The sequence below is a fragment of the Dendrobates tinctorius genome, unplaced genomic scaffold, assembly GCF_039654945.1.
Source record: "Dendrobates tinctorius isolate UK_male_01 unplaced genomic scaffold, ASM3965494v1 ptg000129l, whole genome shotgun sequence".
Taxonomy (NCBI): Eukaryota; Metazoa; Chordata; class Amphibia; order Anura; family Dendrobatidae; genus Dendrobates; species Dendrobates tinctorius.
In genome coordinates, this window is record NW_027361797.1 from 49,094,618 (window position 1) to 49,118,544 (window position 23,927).

Sequence of the window (23,927 nt, forward strand, 5' to 3'; positions counted from 1 at the left end):
CAGCCTCAGGTGTTCGACAATCAGGCTCACTACCTTTCTTTACCAGAAGAGGGAGTTCCTCGGGCCTCATTAATGAAGGGGAAAATGAACTCACAACACCTCAGCCTGGGAAAGCGGGTCGATTTGAGGATGCAAAATTTAACGTGCAACTTTCCATGGACTAGACGTCTCATCTGTGAGAAGTATTCTGGCCCTACCTGACCATCTTCACTTGTGTACCAGGGAACATGCAGCTAGCCTTCCACCAGGTAGACCGAGTCTATGCCTGGGGGTTATCCAAAAATGCGTTAGCCTCGTCTGTAGTCCTGGTCCCGAAAAAGGATTGGACAACCCAACTCTGTGTGAACTACAGGAGGCTAAATGCCATCACAGCCACCAGATGCCATCTGATGCCTACGCAATGCCACGTATTGATGAGCAGCTGGATCACTTAGCTAGCGCCCGTTACTTGACAACCATTGACTTGAGTCAGTGTTACTGGCAGATTCCTATGTCCAAGAAGGCACAGGAGAGGTCCGCCTTCATCACCCTATTCGGTCTGTATAAATCGCTCGTCATACCCCTGCTACTTTCCATGGATTGGTCTACCAGCTATTATTACACTCTATTATTCTAATATTATAGTCAATGGGAGATGACAACAATTTGAGTCATATACTAGATAAGATATAGTTTTTACAAATTTATACAAATAGCTACTTCACAGAGGAGGAAAACTGCATCTCATTTGCCAAATGTAGGGGTTAGCAATCCTAGGGGTCCATATTGGCCCTTTAACACCTTCCTCAAGTGATGTGTATGTACGTCACACGCCAGGTGCAGGTTTTTGGCGTGGGCTCAGCAGCTGAGCCTGCACCATAACCAGTAGAGTTGTTAATCAGCCAGCATCTGCATGTAACAAACAGCAGCGATCGGAGCTGAGCTCTTAAATGTCAGTTTTTCACCAGACTTTTGCTTAAAAAGTAGCGGTGTATAGTCAGGAAGGGGTTAGAAATGAAAGCTGAACTGTGATCGGTCGATATGGGTCATATGGTCCTTTTTTTTTCTTTTTACAACGTGTTGTAAGGCAATAGACCATAAGGTTTTTTATATTCTTAGAGTTCATCCCTTGTGTTTTTGAGATTTTCGCTACCCTCTGCGGCCATTGGCTTGGCATGGCGGACTTTGTCTCCATGATTTGTGATAAACTCCTCAATTATCCCATCTTCGTATTTCTGTATCTGTCCCTGAAATGACAAAAACAGTTTATAATTAGGTTTTCCCATTTTATATAGAGGTTGCCAGCAAGCGAGCAGAAAACGAGACCCCATCTCGTCAACCCCAAAAGTTGTAATATGACATCTTCCTGCACTTCTATAAACTACAAACTGTAAAAAAAAAAAAAAACTGCCCCTGATTGGAACATTTGGGGTAGCAATGGGTAAAATAATATAGTAAAGGGTTCCTTAAAGGGATATTTACACAAAATATGCTAATAGGGTCCAATTTATCATTGCATTTCCACCAGTACTAAATTAGTGACTTTGTGGTTTATGACGTTTAGCTTGCTTTCTGATTTTTACATCAGTCTGGCTTTTCCAGATGTTTTAGACTGATTCATTAAATGTGACTTTTCCAAAACTTTGCAGTATTTAGCGCACCTCTACTCCATTTGATTCCTGGAGGAATTCTATATATTGCAGTTAATTTGGCGCATTTGTCTCTCTTCTTACTATGTGTAAGTGTAAGGCGCTGAATAACACCATCCAGATTAGGACACATGTTTTACATGTATTAAGGGATGCCAAAGAAACAAGCTGAAGCATATGTTGATAGTGTAATGCGTAGGTACTAGTGTTGAGCGAATGTGCTCGTTTAAGGCGATATCTGAGCATGCTCGTGTGCTGAGTGTCTTCGACGTGCTCGAAAAATATGTTCGAGTCACTGCTGCTGCCTGTCTCGCGGCTGTCTACCATTTACCCCCTCACTTTTCATACTGTCTCCTCACACATCACCCCTCGATTCCCCATACTGTGACTGCACCCATCCCATCACTCTCACTATACTGTTCGCTTACATTCTTCCTCTTGCTCCTCATAATATGTCCACACCCATCCCCCTCCACTCACCATATTGTGTCTGCACCCATCCCTCCCTCGTTCTCCAAACTGTCCTCAAATCTTATTTCTTCTCTCCCTCCCTAAACTGTGTCCTGAAATCTTACTTCATCTCCCTCACCCCTCCCCCAAACTATGTCCTCAAATATAATTTCTTCTCCCTATCCCCCTTACCACGGTGGTATGCGCCTCTGCAGCAGCGCCAAGTGACATCAGCAGCGTGATCATATGACCTGATTACTCTGCTGACGCCGCCCTGACCCAGCAGTCAGAGCTTCAATTGTACTAGCATTTGGAAGATGCCAGTACAGTTGACCACTGTGAGCTGGCGCGCTGCACCTTTTCTGAGCCAGCCATCAGTTTTACAGCCAACTCAGAAAACGGCCATCTCCCAGTCCGGTGGGCGGCAAAATGTAGCCGCCGGGGAGACACCTCGGACCGCCTACCTCACAGATACGCACCTTCATTACACTGATTTCAACATGTGTTCTAGCGCACTCATTTGGTGTTGCTTCAGGTTTTGGTACTTTTTAGGGGCCTGGATCACCCTTTTTAGGGCTGTGCATTTAATTTATATAGCTTTCAATGGGCAGGTTTAATCTGTCAGACCTGGTTCCTCCTTTGCCCCATCTAAAGCCCTCAATACACTTTAGACAGATGTCGAGTAAACAATGGTACATCGGATCGTTCTGGTGGCAGCTATTCTGCACTACTCTCCCATGCACACGAGCACTCGCTCTGTTGACACCTCTGGCTGTGCCTTTTATCCATCAGAGAACAAAAGGATCAGCAGTTCAAAACAGTCTTGCCAGTTTCTCATCTCCTTAGACGTCATCGGTCGGGACCCCCATACAGAATAGACTGTTGGCCGAACCTGTCTAGATTGGCGAGTTCAGCTATCCACGTGTATGGGGGCCTTAAGATATTTATGGGGGTGAGACGCATGATAGTGATCAGCATCTCCCATGCTGCCATGACAGTGAAGATAATTCCACTCATTAGGTTTTAGTCAAATATTTTAAGCAAACTAGAACTGAAAGCTGAGAAAGATGGGATTACATAGAGACGTCACGGTCAGTAAAGATCGCTAATCCTATCACTTTCTGTTGTCTTTACAGATTACTGATAGTGATTGCTGCTAATTAGCCCTTCTGTCATACTAACTATAAGGCGTTTTCTATGTGATACTAGCACGTAATGGAGAGTTTGATGAAACGAAGGTTCCCAATCATTGTCCAATGTAAAAATGAGCAACGAGAGGGCGATCTTAGATAATTTGCTTATTTGGCGTTGATTTCATCTTCTGCAATGGCCTAAAAATTATCTTTGTCAGCGGTACATTCACTTTTGCAACCAGGTAGAGTCATTAGAAATCGAAACATCTTTCCTGACCCATCTCACATGCAATTAAAAGCTAAAAAGAAAAAATAAATTATCGTAACACAATGCATGTCTTGTGCACATTATGCACATGTTATACCAATGTATCTTCTAGTTATAAAAGGTTCCTGAAATGTGATCTCCAAAAAGGGCGTTATTTAATATGGGAGAGGTTATCCCCTTTTGAGTCCTGAAAACCCCTTTTAATTATACTGGTAGCTGCTTGGGATCCATCGACATTGTGCAGGCAGACTTTATCAATTTAGCAAAACTCGTATCATGGCATCAGATAGTAAGGGTCCCTACGTATCGTGCCTGTGAACAATCAACCACCATCATGCTCTTGTCTTATTTAGTGAATGAGGTTGTGCAACCCCTTGACATGTTTTCATCCGCATTACACTCCTTAATTAGGGAGTTCATTTGTTTTCAATTGGAAAATTTAAGTAATTGCTGCCTGATGCCTCTAGAGCGGTGCATTTTCCCCAAGAACAAAAGGATCAGATGTTAAAAATGAAACATCTCAATACTTCTAACATTCAACATCAATTGACAAGTGAAGTAGGAGACCCCAAATACATATAATATGGTCAACTGTTGTGAGTTCATTTTCCCCTTCACCGTCGATGTCTGATGAACTCCCACTTCTGGTGAAGGAAGTTAGTGAGGCTGATTACCAAACACCTGATCTGGTAGATGATGACTGGGTAACAGGAACTTCTGACTGGATATAAGGCAGCCAATGCCCTTCTGAGTCGCTGGTGATTTCTCTGCTGGATTCTTGGAGACCAGTCTGATTCCTGCTTCCCAAAGATAAGTTTTTGCTCTGCTATTGAACTTATTAGTTTTGTTTTGTATACCTTGTTTTTTGGAGTTCAACCATCCCCGGTCGGTCGTGTGCTGAGTTCCATTTTTGTCTCTGATCAGTTTGTCTCTTTGCTCTGTCTTCAGAATTTACCTGAGTGCTGATATAGTCATTTTGAAGTCCTAGCGACTTCAGGGCCTGTTTTTCCTATCAGACGGTTGGGACATTTTTTGGTAGGGTTTTTTATGGATTGCAGACAGCAGCTTTTCTGTCCTGTCCTTTTTAGTTAGCTTGGGCCCCATCGTTTGCTCAACCTATCTTTCTATCTGTGTTGTTTTCATCTTGCTTCACCGTCATATGTTGGGGGCTGCCTATTGCTTTGGGGTCTGCTCTGGGGCAGTTTAGATTTCCCCTTTCTTTCTTTAGGCCTATTTAGTTCTCCGGCTGTGATCGAGGGGTCTAGGGCATCGTAGGAACCCCCCACGGCTACTGTTAGTTGTTGTGGATAGGATCAGGGGTCTGCAATCCGATAGCTACCAACCTCTCCGGTTTTCTGGACTTAGCTTGTATTTTTGTTTTTTCCTCCTTCGGTGACTCATTCATAACAGTCAACCAATCCTGCTGAAATATGCAGGTTCAGCCATCTTGTCTCTGATTTTTATAGAGGCGTTCACTTCCAACGTGACTCAGCACTTATATGGCATAGTACTGAACTGTACTGAAATTATTAAAACCTATTCCGCAGTGTGTTGCATAGCATACATGTCCCCACTGTATAGTCATATGCATTTACTCAATATTTACTGTTTTAGGAACTCTTCCCTACTGGATTCCCCATCTCTCTACTGATAATTTGTTTTGCAGCTTGCATGTATTACATTACACTGCAAGCTGCTCGATTCCATTCAGTGGCACTCCTGACAGCTCCTTGTGATAGACCCTCACCTCTCCTGAATGGTAATATAACTTCTAATGTGAGTTTGGTTAATTTTATTAGATTTGAGTTTAGATGGGCATACTGAAGAGGAAAAAGAGAAATGGGCGACTGACCTAGCAGGGATCCATCTGTCAGGATTGACACTGAACAGCATTAAGCTGCTTGCAGTGTACTGTAATAATGCATGGAAGTTGCAGAAGACAAAAGTTTGATTTAAATTTTTTTCTAAAAGCATTTTAGATCACATTATACGTATATAACACTAGGTGTTGGAAGTCATTCTGCAAGACAGACCACAAAACCTGATTACAGTCCTAGATGAGAATAGAAGATATGACCACATTTACAACTAGCAGAAGATAAATAGAACAAGGTTAATGCAAAGTTATTTATGATTTTTTGTAGATTATATCTAAAAGTGAGTCATGGTCCTTAACATCTCTGACTGGCTTATGGAATAAAAGGGAACCTGTTGGCAAAAAAAAAAAAAAATGACTGTTCAAACCAAGCACATATTCTTAGTACACCCTTGGCCTGCTGGAATCATTCAGTGCATCTTCCAACCCACTTATTTTGCAATGATCTCCACCCTCCTCTTGCTTCATTGCAAGGAAACAGAGGAGAGAGGAGTTATGGAAACCAAATAGGTCGGAAGGTGCACTGAACTGTTCGGCAATCCCGATGGTGAACCAAGAGCCTGTGCTTGGTTTGAACAGTCATTTTGTGTTGACACACTCTCTAAGGGCTGATGACAACAGAGAATTATTGAATATCAATGTCTGTAGTCAGCGAGGTTTCACTTGCCTGAAAGGAGTTTCTTTTCACCCCGATGCATGCTCTGGTATGAAGGTAACATAAATTGGCTTCAAATGCGGCTTCCTTTTCTTTTAGGAAAGTTTTTTCAAATTTATCCTCATAGACATCTGTTGTAGGCACACCATAAGAGAGGCTTAGTGATGAGAAGGGAAAATATGTATTGGGGGATATAGCAAAAATAGGGGATGTCAATTACAGCTAATTTTAGAGTTCTAAATCTTTTATATCTTTTGACAAAGAAACTTTAATTTGTATATATATATTTTTTTTTTAAACTGACACTTAATGATTTATAAAACATACTGACCGGGTATCAGTTTTACAAAACTCAATAGTGACAACCAATATGGCTGAACTTCTTGTTTTCACTTTTGCAACAAAGCAGAAAAATGCCAACATCTCGGTAAGTAAATAAATGATGAAGACTGAACTTTAGTTATGGTACTTCAGAATAATCAATGGATATATTATCCAACATTACATTTTGGGTGGAAATCCTCTTTGATGACAGTAAAGATGAGTTTCCATGATACTAGTTCAGCGGCAGTCCGCAATCCCTGGACCAGAACTCTTAACTTCCACAATGCCTCTTTTGAAAAAAAAAAGCTTCCAACATGGGTCCTACTCTCATAGCTCCCAACTGTCCCGATTCTCGCGGGACAGTCCCGTTTTTGACCCCCCCCACCTGTGTCTTGCCCGGGAGTCTTTTTCCGGCACTGCACTGAGCCGCCACGCCCCCCATACACTGACCCCATCCTCGCCCTCCCAGAGAGACCCACCGCAGCCCCTCACATCCTGCAATCACGTCGCTATGCTGCTCTGTGTGCACAGGACCTGTGATGAGGTCACAGGAGGGGAGGAGTCAGGGGTCACATGATCAGGGGCCTCCGTGTATGCACGACTCTTCTGTGCTGTTGTCATGGTGCTGGTGTTGAGGGTGCTATTGAGGGAGGGCTAAATTAACCCTTCACGGTTGATCCAGTGATTTCCAAATTAGTTCATAGGGCGTTGCTAGCAACTGGGAATGACCACACGGAGACGGGGGTCTCTGTACGGGAGGATCAAGGCAGATCACTAGTCCCCTTTATTTTAGTCACTTTTATAATCTTTTGCTTAATTATGCAAAGTTCTCAACTACCAATAGCATCATGGTAATACTTCGCTTTATAAGCCAATAGTATTGCAAGAAAATCGGAACATGTCCCTAGCTACGTGACGTAGAGAATAGAACAATAGCACATTCTTCAGGGTTTCATATCTCATATATTGCTCGGACTGGGACAGTCTGGTTTCATTACAGCCGTGAACTTTCACCTAGTTAAGTTACAAAATTTAACTTGTAAACAACACAATGGCGTCGCAAGCACAAAAATGGAGGTCTGGAGAACAAGATGTCCTGTACAACTGAATACTGTACTTCACACTGGATGAGGTAAAGTTTATGTGTGGGGTCAGGAGGGGTTTACAGGGTGGATGTAGCAGAGCCGCGTGTGTACGAGGTGTCCGGGGCGGAGCCGCGTGTGTACGAGGTGTACAGAGCAGAGATATGCGTGTATGAGGTGTGCGGAGCCGTGTGTGTACAAGGTGTATGGTGGGGAGCATTCATACCTCCCAACCGTCCCGGATCCAGCAGGACAGTCCCAATTTTGAGAGTCTGTCCCGGCCGGGAGCTTACTTTTCCCGCGGACACAGGAGTACATGGCGGAGCCCTGAGGAGCACTTTAAAACTCGCACATGACGGTCCACCGGAAGTGATGTGCTGGAAACTGACTGGAAATGAGGTAATTTCATGAGATTGTGACGGAACCATGGAGGCACTTCAGGGAATGCTTCAGATCCATCACTGTGTCCTCCGACAGCGCGGACAGTGGGATCGCCTTGGAATTGGGGATGCCGGCCATGTGAGCGAATCATATGTCCTGCATTGGGAGGCTCAGGTGGGCATTACAATGGGAGCCCGGCTGCTATAGTATCTTTATAGAATCTCTCTCTGTTCTTTCTTTCCCTCTAATCTTTCTCTCTGTTCTTTCTCTTTCTCTCTGTTCTTTCTCTCTCTCTCTGTTCTTTCTCTCTCTCTCTCTGTTCTTTCTCTCTCTCTCTGTTCTTTCTCTCTCTCTCTGTTCTTTCTCTCTCTCTCTCTGTTCTTTCTCTCTCTCTCTCTGTTCTTTCTCTCTCTCTCTCTGTTCTTTCTCTCTCTCTCTCTGTTCTTTCTCTCTCTCTCTCTGTTCTTTCTCTCTCTCTCTCTGTTCTTTCTCTCTCTCTCTCTGTTCTTTCTCTCTCTCTCTGTTCTTTCTCTCTCTCTCTCTGTTCTCTCTCTCTCTCTGTTCTTTCTCTCTCTCTGTTCTTTCTCTCTCTCTCTGTTCTTTCTCTCTCTCTCTGTTCTTTCTCTCTCTCTCTCTGTTCTTTCTCTCTCTCTCTGTTCTTTCCTTTTTCTTTCCCCTCTTTCTCTCTGTTCTTTCCTTTTTCTTTCCCCTCTTTCTCTCTGTTCTCTTTCCCCTCTTTCTCTCTGTTCTCTTTCCCCTCTTTCTCTCTGTTCTCTTTCCCCTATTTCTCTCTGTTCTCTTTCCCCTATTTCTCTCTGTTCTCTTTTTTTCTCTCTTTCCCCTATTTCTCTCTGTTCTCTTTTTTTCTATCTTTCCCCTATTTCTCTCTGTTCTCTTTTTTTCTATCTTTCCCCTATTTCTCTCTGTTCTCTTTTTTTCTATCTTTCCCCTATTTCTCTCTGTTCTCTTTTTATCTTTGATTCTTTCTCTCTGTTCTTTCCCTCTCTGTTCTTCCTTGCTTTCTCTCTGTTCTCTCTGTTTTCTTTCCCCTCTTTCTCTCTCTCTGTTCTCTCTTTCTCTCTGTTTTCTTTTTTTGCGCTCTCTATTCTTTCTTTTCCTCAGTACCAGTCAGTGTGCCCATAGTACCAGCCACTTAAGGGCCCACTCAGAAATATTTCCCCCCTCTCCACGCCGAACACAAACCCTAGTTATACCTCTGCTTCTCTAGCTTCTATTGAATGATCTCCTGAGATTATAATCAAAATTCAACTTTCACTTGGTCGTATATTAGTCTAGAAGCTCAGGTTACAGACCCTATAGTCATGTGAGCTTACTGACAGATTCATTCATAACCTATTCTGCAGTCTGCTATGTACTGTGATACATAAAGGCTGTAGAAGCCAAACAGTCTATGATATTTAATAAAATCCGACTGAAAAATGTTTTTTATTCCAAAAATATGTTAAAAGGAATTTTTTTTCATTTAAATTAAATTACTATATTAGGTGGGCAAAACTGGCAATGTCATTTACCAGCATTCATCCTGTCTCTCCACGGGGTTGTTTGGTCCTAAGTGGCAAGTCTGCAGTCACTCCATGTGACTGCAGCCTTGTAAACCCTCACATCGGTCGCCCTGCACACTGAGGATTCAGCTTTGCTATTGCTGAGAGAGTGATTTGCATAATTGTGGTCACATGCCGATTAGACTGTATCTGACCTCGCTCAATGTAAGTGTATTGTGTGAGACTGGATACAGTCTAGTTGGAATGTGGCCGGAGTTATGCAATTCACAAACTTGCTGTCGAAGACCGCCTGCTCCTGGCACCAGAGAATCCTCATAGCACATAGGTCGGCAAATTTGGAGCTTAGGGCCCCTTTAACTGGAAAAAAAAAAGAATGAACTGTGGAGCACTAGTGCTAAATCAGTAGTTGTTTTAGGTTTTTCTTTAATACACCCAGTGACAATTACTATATTTGCCTTGTGTCTACATTCATATGGATTCATAAAATTGGTTACTTGTGGTTTCTTCTGTGGCCTCTGCGGTTCATACTGCTTCAATGCACTTCTCCTGTTCGTAATGAACTCCTACCTAGCAAATGTTTACAGAAAGTCTTGGCCTCGGCTAAATGCTTTTCTTCAAACGTGAGACTCTTGCACACCTCCAGCATTTTGCCTCTGATCTTTGTCCTACTAAGCTCTGCAGCGTGCACCTTGACTGCTTTCTTCATCTCTGAAAGACATGGCCAGGAAGCCCATAAAACACAATGTGATTAGCGCCCAGCCATAAATGGCGGTACGTGAGTCGGGTGGTGAGAGTACGTACCTTGCACAGTCGCTAAACAGGTTTCACAGTAGATTCCTGAAAACAAAAATATAAACAAAACACGGTGAAAATTTTGCTGTTCACATCTCCGGCGCTCGAGAATGACTCATTGGCCAAGAACCGTGAACGATGAAAGAAAATCCTATACTATTACTGTATTTATTCAGAAAAACAGCAATGTTACATTGCTTATATCTCTTCATATAGGGCGCACGAACACTTCCGGCTAAAATAAAATGTGTTTTTAATATTTTATTGAGCCTAAAGCCCCTCGTGCATTCAATGAATGTTGGCCGAGCCCGCCGATATCTATGGCTTCAGCCAATACTCTGTGTACAGGAGCCACGGACAGCTTATTTTCGAGGGAGATAAGGATCTGAAATGTCCAAATTCAAACTGCCAAATCTTTAGTTTTCCCAAAAAATAAGCTGCTGCCAGAGATGTCTGGCGGCGCTCTCTATGACAAAATACAGGAGCAGTCGGCACAACGAGCGTCTCCGTGTAAAACTGATTATTATCAGACTGTGATCCAAATGTCATCCAACTTTCTTATACGTAGAGAAACAAAAAAAATAAATCGCCTCCATTTCGAGTTTGATTGAAAAATCGGAGGGCACTCGGATGACAACTGAGTGCGCTCCGATTGGTTTCATGTACCATTTGACTTGAATTTCCTGTTTTGATCCGACCCTTGGATCAAATTTGGACGCCTCTGATATTTTTTGTGGATCACTTGGTCTGAGGAAAAAAAAATGGACAGGTGAATGGCCCCACTGACAATCACAGATACGAGTACTGTGAAAAACACGGATAACACACATACGCAAAAACTGGATGTCTGAATGAGGCCTAAGGTAGAGCTGGTCCGCGATTGCAGCCAGTCAAACGTGTATGGCCGACTTAAGACGCAAAAGTGTATATTGCTAAAGCATGTAAGGTACATCCCTGTCCGGCCAATTGTCTGTGCAAGTGGATAGGACAACGCTCTGCAAGAATAGTGGCCCCGGAGTCATGCCATTGTGCAGTCCTTCATATAGTCTGCACCGGCAGGATCCTCCTGCCCCTGGGGCCCGGACCCCCATACACCAGTAAGGGTATAGGTATACGAAAACCGGAAGGAAATCCATGCAAACATGGCTGGGAAGATACAAACTCCTTGCAGATGTTGTCCGTGGTGGATTTGTACCCAGGACTTCAGCGCAGCAAAGCAAGTGTTACCCACTGAGCCACCGGGCTGCCCATGGAATGAACATAATCTGGAAGGTACGGGATCAATTAAGCGGATCTGTGTTATCATTCCAGACAGCTACTGCATTGGCATGTTGGCTAAGGTTTCAAGACTACTTGTCCTTTCATATAAAACCTGTAGAGAAACATGACCTTGATGCTTTAGCTTCCTAAAACAAGTTACAAACTACTTTTGGTGCACATACCAGTTTAATATGAGCAAGAACTCTTGATTTTCATGCTCTGCAACTCACCATGCACTATTTTTCAAAGGATGGTTCCTTGTTATCTTTATTCTGCCAGCACTATAGGTGCTGGAACTTTCCATCACTTCCCATCATGCACTTCACCTGCTATTGTCCAATGGCTTGCATGATCAGAACTGAAAGGCCACTTCTTTGTTATGCTTGTATGCAGTTTGACGAGCAGGAGAGCAGGAGCACTTCCTGCAATCCGTCTCGTTGTCTCTGCTAATAGACATGGATTATACCTGACAACAGGCAGTGACAGCAAGTTTCACAGAAAGGAGGCGCCTAGTTTTTGGCACTTTCGGGCAATGTTTGGGCATATGACAATTTATCTATCAAATGAGACAAAGTTGCCATGAAAGACACCAGTCTGACTCCTGGTCACATATCAGAGATGGAGCAGTGACGAGGGCATTGAGAAAAGTCACTATACTATACTTTTTTGCTAATCCAATTTGGTTGGGACAATTATTATTATTTTTTTTTAAATAGAATAAATAACCCTTTTGGTATATTCACAATAATTTATCTATCTGTGGCTTACAAAACACAAACAAGCAGCTGTCCTGACGGCTATCGCTTCTCTCAATAGCAGTCAGTCCATCGAGATTACTGAGGACATCCAGCTGTTCAAGACACTGGGCACGCTTGTGCTGTAGATGTGCGCCTGGTATTCCTAACTGTAGAGGACAACATGGTGAAAAGAACACATTACAGAGGGTTTCCAACCAATAGCACAGGATAGATCATAACTATTAGAGGAGGTCATAGTATGGAGCAGTGACTGAGCACGCACTCTGCAACCTTATAGGAGGACACTTGAGCTTTATGTGACTGTAAAAACATAACCCACTGACGCGTTTTAGACACTGTGCACAGCCCTGATCTTAGAATGTAAAACGTATCTGGTAATTCTGTCACCTGTATGTGAATGTAAAGCGATTCCACTGACGCGTTTTAGACACTGTACACAGCCCTGATCTTAGAATGTAAAACGCGTTAGTGGTAAGTCTGTCATCTGTATGTGAATGTAAAGCCGTTCCACTGACACGTTTTAGACACTGTACACAGCCCTGATCTTAGAATGTAAAACGCATCAGTGGTAAGTCTGTCACCTGTATGTGAATGTAAAGCCGTTCCACTGACGCGTTTTAGACACTGTGCACAGCCCTGATCTTAGAACATAAAATGCATTAGTGGTAATTCTGTCACCTGTATGTGAATGTAAAGCGATCCCGCTGACGCGTTTTAAACACTGTACACAACCCTGATTTTAGAACGTGAAACGCGCCAGTAGTAATACTGACACCTGTATGAATGTACAAACATAATCCACTGACACATTTTAGACACTGCATACAGCCCTGGTCTTAGAACGTAAAACACGTTAGTGGTATTACTGACACCTGTATGAGAATGTAAAAACATGATTCACTAATGCGTTTTAGACACTGTATGAAGCTCTCATCTTAGAATGTAAAACGCGTCAGTAGGTAATACTGACACCTGACCGCTTTTAGTTCTCATGTGATCTTATGACCAAATTTTACCATTCTTATTCTGACAACAAAACATTCATGAGTTAATTTTGGCAGAAACACAGTGTTTTGCTGTTATGTCCTGAAGACAGTCACTAAAATGTGTCTATTTACTGGTCACGTCAGTCACCTTACATCCACTTGTCTACACTGGGAAGCCCGGGGAAGCTGACAGTCTCTTAAAGCTTCTGCTAGATCCACAATACTGAAATCTTCAAAGTAAATGATTATTACGGTATTTATTTTTTCTGTCTACATACTAGAAACAGAAAGTTGTAGAAATACTGGAATTAACACTCCCTTTAGTTGCAGGTATCTACATTCCCTGAATTAATACCCGAGGCGGTGTGTACATCATAATACCTCGTTGGACTGGTTGGGCGGCCATGCCTATTCTGAAGTCTTGGCTATAAAGGAAATTTTGATTATGATACAAAGAACTAGATGTGATTGCCAGGTCCTGCATAATAAAGAGTAATGAGCTTACAATCCGACACCAAAACTAGTAAGAAATTGGGTGACGGGACTAGTTATTATGTGCTTAGAAACCTGAGATACATCTGTAACACAAGATGTAACCACTACCCTAAGCAATGAATCCTTTACCTAACCCACAAATCCCTCTTTGCTTACAAACCTTTTCATTTGGCCGCTGAAAAACATTTTGGTTTGTAGAGGATGGTTCACATTTGCGGGATCTGGTCATCGATATATATCAGTTCAGTATCACTGATGACTAAATGTAACCACGGGATAAGGTGTTATCCCAGTATGATCGGGTGCTAACCGAGTGTCTTCGGCATGCTCGAAAAATGTTTTAAGTCTCTGTGGCTGCCACAAGTGTCATCCAGGGGTCAATCCAAAAGAATGGTTCGGGAGAAAGTCAGGTCAAAACACAAGAATCACAATTCTAAATAGACCAGTTGGGAAAACTTGTGCTAAATAAAGCCTGATTAGTTGCACCTACCAAAGAGGATTAGAGCTGGATTGCAGACAGGAAAACTGGGATGGCGCCTCAAATTTCTGCCACGAATTCTCTTGTAAATCTAATCATAGCTAAAATGGATGCTTAAAATCTCCCTCTAACCCAGGGGTCCCCACCTGTTCTTTCCTTTAGGGCTCATACTCACTTGCGAGAGACTCGCACGATTCTAGTGCGAGTCTCTCGCATGAAAACCTGGCACAGCCGCTGGAACACTCGGACCGGAGCGTGCCTGCTACATGTATTTCTATGCAGCCGCACGCTCCGGTCCCAGTGCCGGCGGCTGTGCCAGGTTTTCATGCGAGAGACTCGCACTAGAATCGTGCGAGTCTCTCGCAAGTGAGTATGAGCCCTTAGAGCACCATTCATCTATAAGGCTTTATTCACACATCAGTATTTTTGATCAGGATTTCATCAGTATTTGTCTGCCAGATCCAGGTTTGTCTTCAAAACACAGAACAGCTATCAATCTTTCAATTATAATTTTTCTCTGCAAGTTTCACTTCATGCAAACATTCATGCAATCTACATAGAGTTGCAAGTCCCATTGTATAATAATAAATTGTGAAAGTCCCCTTTCTGCCACTTTGTAAGGTGGCACTAGGGAAATTTTAACCTACAAAGTAAAAATGCTCCATGTGCCCACTAATAAAGCAATAATGTGTTACAGCAGTAACTCGCATGCCCCCTCAGGCCCTCTGACCATGTCTTTGTCTTCACCCTCTCGAACCTGTACCTCTGACCCTCCAGTTAGCTGCTGCGGTCCCAGGGACTGCCATGAGTGGTACCTGGTGGCTACCAGCTGCCCAGCCTTTCGTCACCACCAGAGGCTCTAGTGAAGACCAGGTAGACACCTAATCATGCCACTCCATGGTAAGTCTGGCCTGTGGCACAGTGGGTCCACAACTACTAGCATCACATTACGTTTGGGCCATGGACCCCACTGATAAATCAGGACCCAGGCTCTAGTACAAGTCTTGTGCAAGGTGGCACGTTCTTAACGGGAGCGTCAAGATCAGCTGATACAGGCAATTAGAATGATGGCAACTCAGCTGAAAAGTTTGTCCACTTCTATGTCCTCCTTGTCCCACACTTCAACCGGGATAGGTCCGCCTTCTTCAGCATCAACACAGTCTCCAGGGGAGCCGCCTGGATTTCCAGTCTCTGGTGGAGCAAATAAGCTTCAGCTTCCACTTCCGTCCCGCTTTGATGAAAATCCCAAGGAGATCCTTAACTTCATAAACCAGTGTCATATCCACTTCACTCTCCACACTCATCTTTTTCCTTCGGACCAGATCAACATTGCGTTCATAGTCTCTCAGCTGTTCGGACGAGCCCTTGCTTGGGCCAACCCCATTTGGGAGTATGGCGGTATCGAGACTTGTGATGTTGGGAGATTCTTCAAGATGTTCCGGGCAGTATTGAAGGAACCTGGATGCACCTCTTCTGCCTCGTCCCTGCGGGATTCTAAGACAGGGCATGGATACAGTGGCTCAGATCGCCTTACACTTCCGCACCTTGGCGGCAGAGCTGGCCTGGAATGAAATAGCCCTGCTGGCAACCTTCTGGCAGAGCCTGTCTGGTCGTATCAAGGAAGAGTTGGCAGGAAGAGAGCTACCATCTTGTCTGGATGCCCTTATACACCTTGCTACTAAAATTGATCCCTGTTTTCATGAGCAGGCTTTAGAACAGACTCAAGAGTCTTCTTTTTTTCGGGGAACCTCTCAGATCGGTTCTAAGTTTTCAGTACCGATGCAGGTAGAGTGAGCCAAACTCTCTGTACAAGAGCACAGTGAAAGTATCATGACAATGTATGCATGTACTGTGGAAGTAAAATGAAAAAAATGGTCTAGTACCGTGTTAGCCAGTAGAAAAAAATATATAAAGTGGTCTCAGTGAGAGAAACAAAATAGGAATCTTGTGGTTGTGATACCTTTTAATGGCTAACAAATTATAGTGAATGATGTTACAAAGCAAGCTTTCGGGACTGCTTACGTCCCTTCATCAGGCTATTTTAACAAAATATTTGAAGAAACCTTATTTATATACAGCATAAAGCATTAGTTAAGGATTCTCTCTTCAAGCTCAGTGTTTGTTTATTGAAATGTCCATGTATCACACCATGCCTGTGCTTTATACTGTATATAAATAAGGTTTCTTCAAATATTTGTTATATCAGCCTGATGAAGGGACGTAAGCAGTCCCAATAGCTTGCTTTGTAACATCATTCACTATAATTTTTAGCCATTAAAAGGTATCATACCCACAAGATTCCTATTTTGTTTCTCTCACTGAGACCACTTTATATATTTTTTCTGTTCTGTGGAAGTAAGGGACATTATGTTCGTCAGTGCCCAGTGAGACCCGCAGACCTCCAGCTCCTAGATTGGAAAGATAGAAATTCAAAACTTTTGACCCCTCACCTTGATTTGGGGAAAGAGTACTCTCCCCGGGACAGCCCATTTAGACTCTGGATTTGTTACCAACCTCATCCATCCTGAGCTGGTCATCTGCTTCAGCTTCCTATGCAACAGCTTGTTCATCCCCTGGTTGTTGCCTCCATTCACAGACAATCTCTGGTGGAGCCTAGTTTTTATGTCACACTACCTGTCACCCTGCAAATTGGTACCAAGTAGTCAGAAAAAATCTCTTTTTATGTGCTGCCTAGCTCTGCCTTCCATGTTTCGTCCACACAGCCTGTTATTGACTGGTCCACCAGTCGGGTGCTAGAATGAAGATCGTCGTGTTCTACCAACTGTCTTGCCCAAGTCCAGGCTAAGCTTGTTGAAACAGCTCCTGTTCTTGTAGGAAAAGTCCCTCCAGATAAGATCTTGGCTTCAACTAGGAGGAGGAGAATCCTGTGATGGAGACATGAATCCAAGAATGTTTGAGACTTTGTGGCCGCCAGTCCTGTTGGGCGTTGGATTCCTGCAGCTGCACAGCGGGAATCCATAGCCATACATCCAGCGGTCTCCCATCCCTTTCCGACCGCTCAGGGACCTGCACAGCAGTCTCGGTGATCCAGGCGCCCTGCTCAAACCAGCTCTCTGGTTCTGGATGTTGCTGCCACCTCTGAACCAGCAGTGGTAGCGCAACCTGCTTTGCAGGAAACCACTCCAGAGGCTAAGACCTCTCGCCGCGCTACTGGGCATGCCCACGAGACGATCTCCCAGTGGAGATCGGGGGTCACATGCTCAGGTCCTTGTCCTGATCGGATTGGCCCATCTCAGAGGTCTGGAAGGTCCCGGAAGCGCATGGCTGTAAAAGGCTCGAATGGCCGCTCGCCCATGCGCTAGTATATACTATACTTGCTATGTGTGAATGGTGATGGATGTATGATTCTGGTGACTGACTCATTATGAAACCCCTTCCCTCTGATATTACGCATGTGGATAGGGAATTAGAGTTATAGTCAGCGCCAGTCAGTGGCAAGCCATACGCCACAGTGCATACCGCACCGCTACACTAGCGTCCGATAGTGTGTTGCCTCACGTTACTGTCGTACAGCGGCAGTAGTTACCGCCGCGCTGCAGTTAGCAGCACTTACTGGGGTCCGCAGTAGTGACGCCGCACACGGTAGGTCAAGTCGGACACCGACCTCTGCCTTAGGCCGTGTCCTGTGTCCATATACCGTGTGTGCATGCCAGCTGAGACCTGTGACGCTAACAGACTCGGTGTTTATGCTTTATTTGTACTAAAGCGCCTCTGTGAGGTTAACAGAGTCCGCTCTGCGCACCTCGGGTGACGTTTAAACCGAGCGCAGTATACCGCCATATAGTGAGTCTGCCATTACTCAGCAGCGGTTGTTACACCTACTGCACGGTTTACCTCGGGCAGCGAACGCACTTCCTATTATTTATATTTAGTGCTTTCCGCCGTCCCTAACAAGTCCACAGTGTGCTAGTAATATTAAATCCTCCAGGAACAAGCCTGCTGAAAATGTCTTTACCCTTAACATATATGATGTTTCCTCTGCAGTCTGCCCTAAAAAGGTACATGTGTAAACTCACTGAATTTTCCATCTTGCAGCACTCCTCAGCACTGCTGCATCTGAATGAGTTTCCCTTTGGCTGTGGGGGGAGAGGTGGCCTCTGCAGGAATTTAACCCTGCTGTTGTGTCCTGCAGAGATCAAGGTCCCCAGCCAATCCTGTGCTGCTAGCAGGCTTCATATTAGGCAGCTCTTCCGCTCCCATCCCTCCTGGTCCGAATGTTGGTTCCAACCTAGTCAATTTGCCTGCTAGTGTCCTATTTGTGAGCATGTGTTTTTGTTTCTGCTGTTATTGACCCGGCTTGTATATCCGTCCTAACTGACCTCTCCGCTCCTTACCTTGGCTACACATTCTGATCCTGCGCTGCCCTGACTCCAGATTGCCTGACCACATCTTTGTCTTCGCCCTCCTATATATCGTCCCTGCACCTCTGACCCTCCGGTCAGCTGCTGCAGTCCTGAGGACTACCCAGTAGTGGTTCCTGGTGTCTATCAGCTGCCCAGCCTATCCTCACCACCAGAGGCTCTAGTGAAGACCTGGTAGACACCGAGTCACTCCCCTCCAGGGTAAGCCTGACAGATGGTGCAGTGGTCAACACCCACCAGCATTACATAATGCCCTGGTGGTCCCTTAAATAAAATAATACACACCTATAAGAAGGAATTCCCCGAGTGTCCCCATAAAAAGTCGTAGTGGACTGAGGGACCCTTATAATGTAATAATGCACCTTAAATGCCTCCTTAAAAATAATAATGCCCTTTAAATGCCCCCCTTAGTAAGTAATGTTGCCCCTTATAAAGTACTGATAATTCCCCCCGAGTCCTTCCTTACGAAACAATAATACACCTTAAACAATTAACTATTCCCAAGTACCCCTAAAAAAGGTAATAATGCCCCATGAGTACCGATTACCAATTATTAATGCCCAGGGAGCCTCCATTCTGTGGGCAACAATACAGTTGAGCAGACCACCACAAGCCACACATCAGGAGTCTGTGAGCCACATGTGGCTAGCAAGCGATGCATTTGGGGACCCCTGTTCTTACATTTTAGAGACAATCTCAATGTGGTAATGGTGACAAGGGTGCAAAATAGTGATGAGCGAGTATACTCGTTGCTCGGGTGTCCTCCGAGTATTTTGGCGTGCTCTTGAAATTTAGTTTGTGTCGACGCAGCTGCATGATTTGCGGCTGCTAGACAGCCAGAATACATGTGGGGATTCCCTAACAAACAGGCAACCCCCACATGTATTCAGGCTGTCTAGCAGCCGCAAATCATGCAGCTGCGTCGAAACAAACTAAATGCACTAGTGCAAAACCATGGCATAACCGTGCTCGGCACCATGGTTATGGCATTTATGCCAATGACTTATTATGTCTTTGAACTCGGTAAGAGAAAACAGGGGAAATCATGTAGTGAAAAATATCTCTGCCAATGAGGAATCTGACTCAGCCTGTAGGGCGTCATAATAAAGAATCCACCCAGCGTCTGTGTATGAGCCATTATTGTCCTGAAATATGAAGAAGGCATTTGTGGCACTTTAATTACCCCTTAACTGTAAATATAGTGGCAATGATGGCAAGCCGACAATGATGGTTGATTGAAGGACAAAGCTGAAGTGTGAATGGTGTCCTAGACCATGTTGTGATCCCTCTGGACACTGTTGGCTTTTTTAAGGTCATCAGTGAAAGCTTTTATGTCTTTCTCAGTATTGAAAATCCCTTGTAAATATTTTTATGGCTACATCATAAAGAGTTTTCCCTATCCACGTAGTCAGAAAACTTACTGCGGTCAACATGTGAAGGAAGCTTGTCTTCTGCCCCAACAACCACCAGGACGAGAGACACAAAGAGTAACAGAGTCTTCTCCATTGATGGTGTCGTTGTACGATCTGGAGATGGAAGCTGGAGTGCTGAGCTGGGTGGGAGGACTGAAAACAAGACCGGTTAGTCCGAGAGCCCTGATTGTAGAAGTGACAAGGAAACAACCACCACCACCACCACCACCTGCTAACGAACACTCACAACAATGGTAACCACCAATACTTCTAGGACAATGTCTCAGGAATGGGACTGACATAAGGAATGACACAATAAAATACAAGTGTCGGATGAGTGTGGACCCTGATCACAGTTACACTATTAAATTATGTCAGGATTTTAGAAAAACACCTATGTGCCACAGTAAAACAATCAGGACCAGTGGACATCTGCTTGGGTCACAGCCATGATTGGTAAGGAGGATGCTTTCTCGTTTTTCACGACTCTCTGTGCTGCAAAACCGCCGTCGACTATATAATTGGGGTCGGTGCAACAAGTGTAGGGGCTGATTCATGAATCAGACGGCTCCACAAATCTGAGGTAAAACTGTCGCAAAAGGTTTGCGCAGTATAAAAATTCATGTTTTCCTAATTTTATTTTACACCCCTTGTGGAGAATACGGATTGGCGGCATCAATCCCCTTTTCCAGGTCACGTTTGGTGCCACTGAGATTTGCCAGCCGCCCACATTTTGGGGGGGAAGCTTATCAGCGATGGACGCATTCATAGTGATACTATGTTGTTGTCACTTGTTTTTTGCTTTATTAGTCATTTTGTCAAACAAAGGGGTAAAACTAAAGAGGCTGGAAACTGCTGCTATGGAAACATGCAGGGAGGACAGAGCTTCCTTCACCAGAGCCTCTGAAAAAGCTGCAACCGGAAGTGACTCTTCCTCCAGCACATGAAGCGGGCGGAAGTCACCTTCCTTGCGGACGTGGTGACGTCATCGCGATCGCCGCAAAGCGCAGCCCCTGCGGCTCGCACGTCTGAAAGCCCCGCCCAGCGTGCTGACGTCAGAGAAAGCGATAGCGTGTGAAGGAGTAGGAAGGGGGGTGAGCGCGCTAGGAGTAACGGTGAGTGGTGTCACGTGCTCAGTACCGGTGATGGAGACGTAGGAGTGGAGCTGCGGCGAGAGTAGCCCGGGACAGGCGGCAGCTCTATGTATGTATGTGTGGAGATATCTGGCTGCTGGGTTACTGACAGACACTTAGTGCTCCTGAGCTGTGCTGCAGACTTTTATTTAGTTTTTTTTCTGCTCCTTTTCGAGCAGAAATGTTTTTTTTTTCCTCCCCGGGCGACTGGTACTTTTGGGTCACATCAGCCATTCTTAAGAAAAAAAAAAAATTGAACTGTTGGAGAAAAAAAAAAGTAACCGTTCACACGTGGCATTTTTTTTCTGTGCAGTTTTGTTGGAAGCCTGAATGATTTCCTGCTCCCAGCAAAGTGACGGAGGCCCCTGAGTCTCGTGCACACGCCGCTTATTATTATTTTGTTTTTTCCCTTGCAGATTTAATTCTGAAGTGTCAGTGTCCCCTGTACTGAGGAGAGGGGGGAAATCTGCAGCAAAACGAGCGTGTGAGACGTCCCGGCAGACAGTCGGCGTTTTACTCCGCCGACACGCCAGAACTTTCTCTGGCTTCTAACTGTTACGGCAATATCAAACTTATAATTATTATTATTTTATTTTTTTTTTACAGTGGTTTAGAAAAAAACCCCAAAAGGCGAAACTTTACAAAAAAAAAAAAAAAAAAAAAAAGATAATTTCTGGTTTGTGCGTTGACGTTTTCTGAAATCAGTGTGTTATTAGTAATGATGTTCTGCTGTACAACGGCTTGACTTTTGCATGCCGCGCTGTTCTCTTTATGGGTGTCATTTTGGGGTACGCGTGACTTTTTTTGATCACTTTGCATTGCAACTTTTGGGGAGGGGGGAAGGTGCAGCAACTTAAAAAAGCAATCTTTTTTTCTGTTGGCTACGTTTTTTTTACGTGTGTGTGTGTGTATAGAGAGAGATAGAGATATATAACTGTGTTCCAAATTATTATGCAAAAAGAGTTTAGGAGTGATACGGTTAGAATTTTTTTGTTTGTCATTTACACTCATTGATGGTGATGTGTGTCAGGGCTCTTTATATCACTGAAAGCAATTGCAGATACCTGTGCAAATTAGTGTCCAAATAAAGGCAAGACTACTTAAGAAGGCTGTTCCACATTATTAAGCAGCCTACATTTTTTGCCAAAATGGGAAAGAAAAAGGATGTGTCGGCTGCTGAGAAGCAACAAACTGTGGAGTATTTCGGTCAAGGCATGACTACAATCAACATTGCCAAGACACTTCATCGTGATCATCGCACAATCAAGAAGTATGTAGCTGATTCCCAGCACACACGTGTGCGTGCTGATAAGGAAAAATTGAGGACTCTTTCCAACAGGCAATTGCGTCAGGTTAAAAGATCAGCTGCAAAAATGCCTTGTCATAGCAGCAGACAAGTTTTTGAAGCTGCTGGTGCCTCCAACGTCCCCCGAACAACAAGATGCAGGGTCCTTCAGAAGTTTGCAGCCGTGCGTAAGCCATCCTGTCAACCACCTCTATCCACTGCACACAAGCAGAAACGGCTCCAGTGGGCCAAACGATACATGAAGACTAACTTCCAAACTGTTTTGTTCACCGATGAGTGCTGTGCAACGCTCGATGGTCCAGATGGATGGAGTGGTGGAAGGCTGGTTGATGGACACCCCATGAAAACACGGCTAAGGCGCCAACAAGGAGGAGGTGGAGTAATGTTTTGGCTGGAATCATGGGGAAAGAGATTGTCGGCCCCTTTAGGATCCCTGAAGGGGTAAAGATGAACTCCATAATCTATGGAGTTACTAAAACAGCACTTCCTGCCATGGTTCAAGAGGAAGAACCGTGCTTTCCGCAGCAAGATCATTTTCATGCATGATAATGCACCGTCTCATGCTGCAAATAACACATCTGCATCTCTGGCTGCTATGGGCATAAAAGAGGACAAACTTATGGTGTGGCCACCATCTTCCCCTGACCTCAACCCCATTGAGAACCTCTGGAGCATCATCAAAAGGAGTGTCTATGATGGCGGGAGGCAGTTCACATCTAAGCAACAGCTCTGGGAGGGTATTCTGTCCACATGCCAAACAATTGAAGCACAAACCATCCAAAAACTGACAAATTCAATGGACGAGAGAGTTCAGAAGCTTCTTTCCAACAAGGGGTCCTATGTGCAAATGTAACATCACCTAGAAGAAAGTTTTGACTTGAAAACTGTTTGATTTCATTTTGTAATATGCTGATAATGCTTATAATTTCACAATTGACCATTTTTTTGTTCAAAATAAAAAGGTTAAACTCTGCTGTGCATAATAATTTGGAACATGCATTTTGAGTGTTTATTTTTAAAAATATACTGTTTTCATAGGCAGTTTGTTCAAAAACATTGCAATTATACTAGAATATTAGATGACTGGAAATTAACAATGACTGCAATTCAGATAGGTAATTTAGAGAAAATATGAGGAAATATTTTTTGCATAATAATTTGGAACACAGTGTATATGTGTGTGTGTGTGTGTGTGTGTGTGTGTGTGTGTGTGTGTATATATATATATATATATATATATATATATACACTAGCTGAAGAGCCCTGCGCTGCCCGGGCATAATAACTGTGGTTATAGCAAATTATAATTATCCTCCATCCCATGCCCATATACCCATCACACATCCTCCATGCCGTAGTCGAGTGCCCATATACCCATCATACATCCTTCATCCCATAGTCCCATTACCATATATACCCATCATACATATCCTCCATCCCATAGTCCTGTGCCCATATACCCATCATACATATTCGCCATCCCATAGTCCTGTGCCCATTTACCCGTCATACATATCCTCCATCCCATAGTCCCGAGCCCATATACCCATCATACATATCCTCCATCCCATAGTCCCGAGCCCATATACCCATCATACATATCCT

General features: G+C 44.1%; 2 protein-coding genes across 4 annotated transcripts in view; one reads left to right on the top strand and one right to left on the bottom strand.

Annotated features, from left to right (window-relative positions):
• Window positions 1–667: 667 nt before the first annotated feature.
• The window catches only part of LOC141047800 (uncharacterized), a 42,769-nt gene continuing 19,509 nt past the window's right edge, over window positions 668–23,927 (bottom strand). Inside the window, exons 2-6 of one of the 2 annotated variants that reach the window (XM_073543116.1) lie at window positions 19,893–20,036; window positions 10,122–10,157; window positions 9,888–10,028; window positions 6,023–6,141; window positions 668–1,226 (exon numbers count right to left, since the gene is read on the bottom strand). In XM_073543116.1, coding sequence (XP_073399217.1) covers window positions 1,095–1,226; window positions 6,023–6,141; window positions 9,888–10,028; window positions 10,122–10,157; window positions 19,893–20,036 — 572 coding nt within the window. In that variant the 3' untranslated portion in view covers window positions 668–1,094. The remainder of the gene's footprint in view (window positions 1,227–6,022; window positions 6,142–9,887; window positions 10,029–10,121; window positions 10,158–19,892; window positions 20,037–23,927) is intronic. The other variant, XM_073543117.1, reaches the window with a different exon arrangement.
• Window positions 20,847–23,927, top strand: part of SUN1 (Sad1 and UNC84 domain containing 1) — an 80,049-nt gene continuing 76,968 nt past the window's right edge. Inside the window, exon 1 of one of the 2 annotated variants that reach the window (XM_073543107.1) lies at window positions 20,847–20,998. The gene's annotated coding sequence lies outside the window, so the exon portion shown is untranslated. Of the gene's footprint in view, window positions 21,087–23,927 lie in introns of both variants that reach the window. The other variant, XM_073543109.1, reaches the window with a different exon arrangement.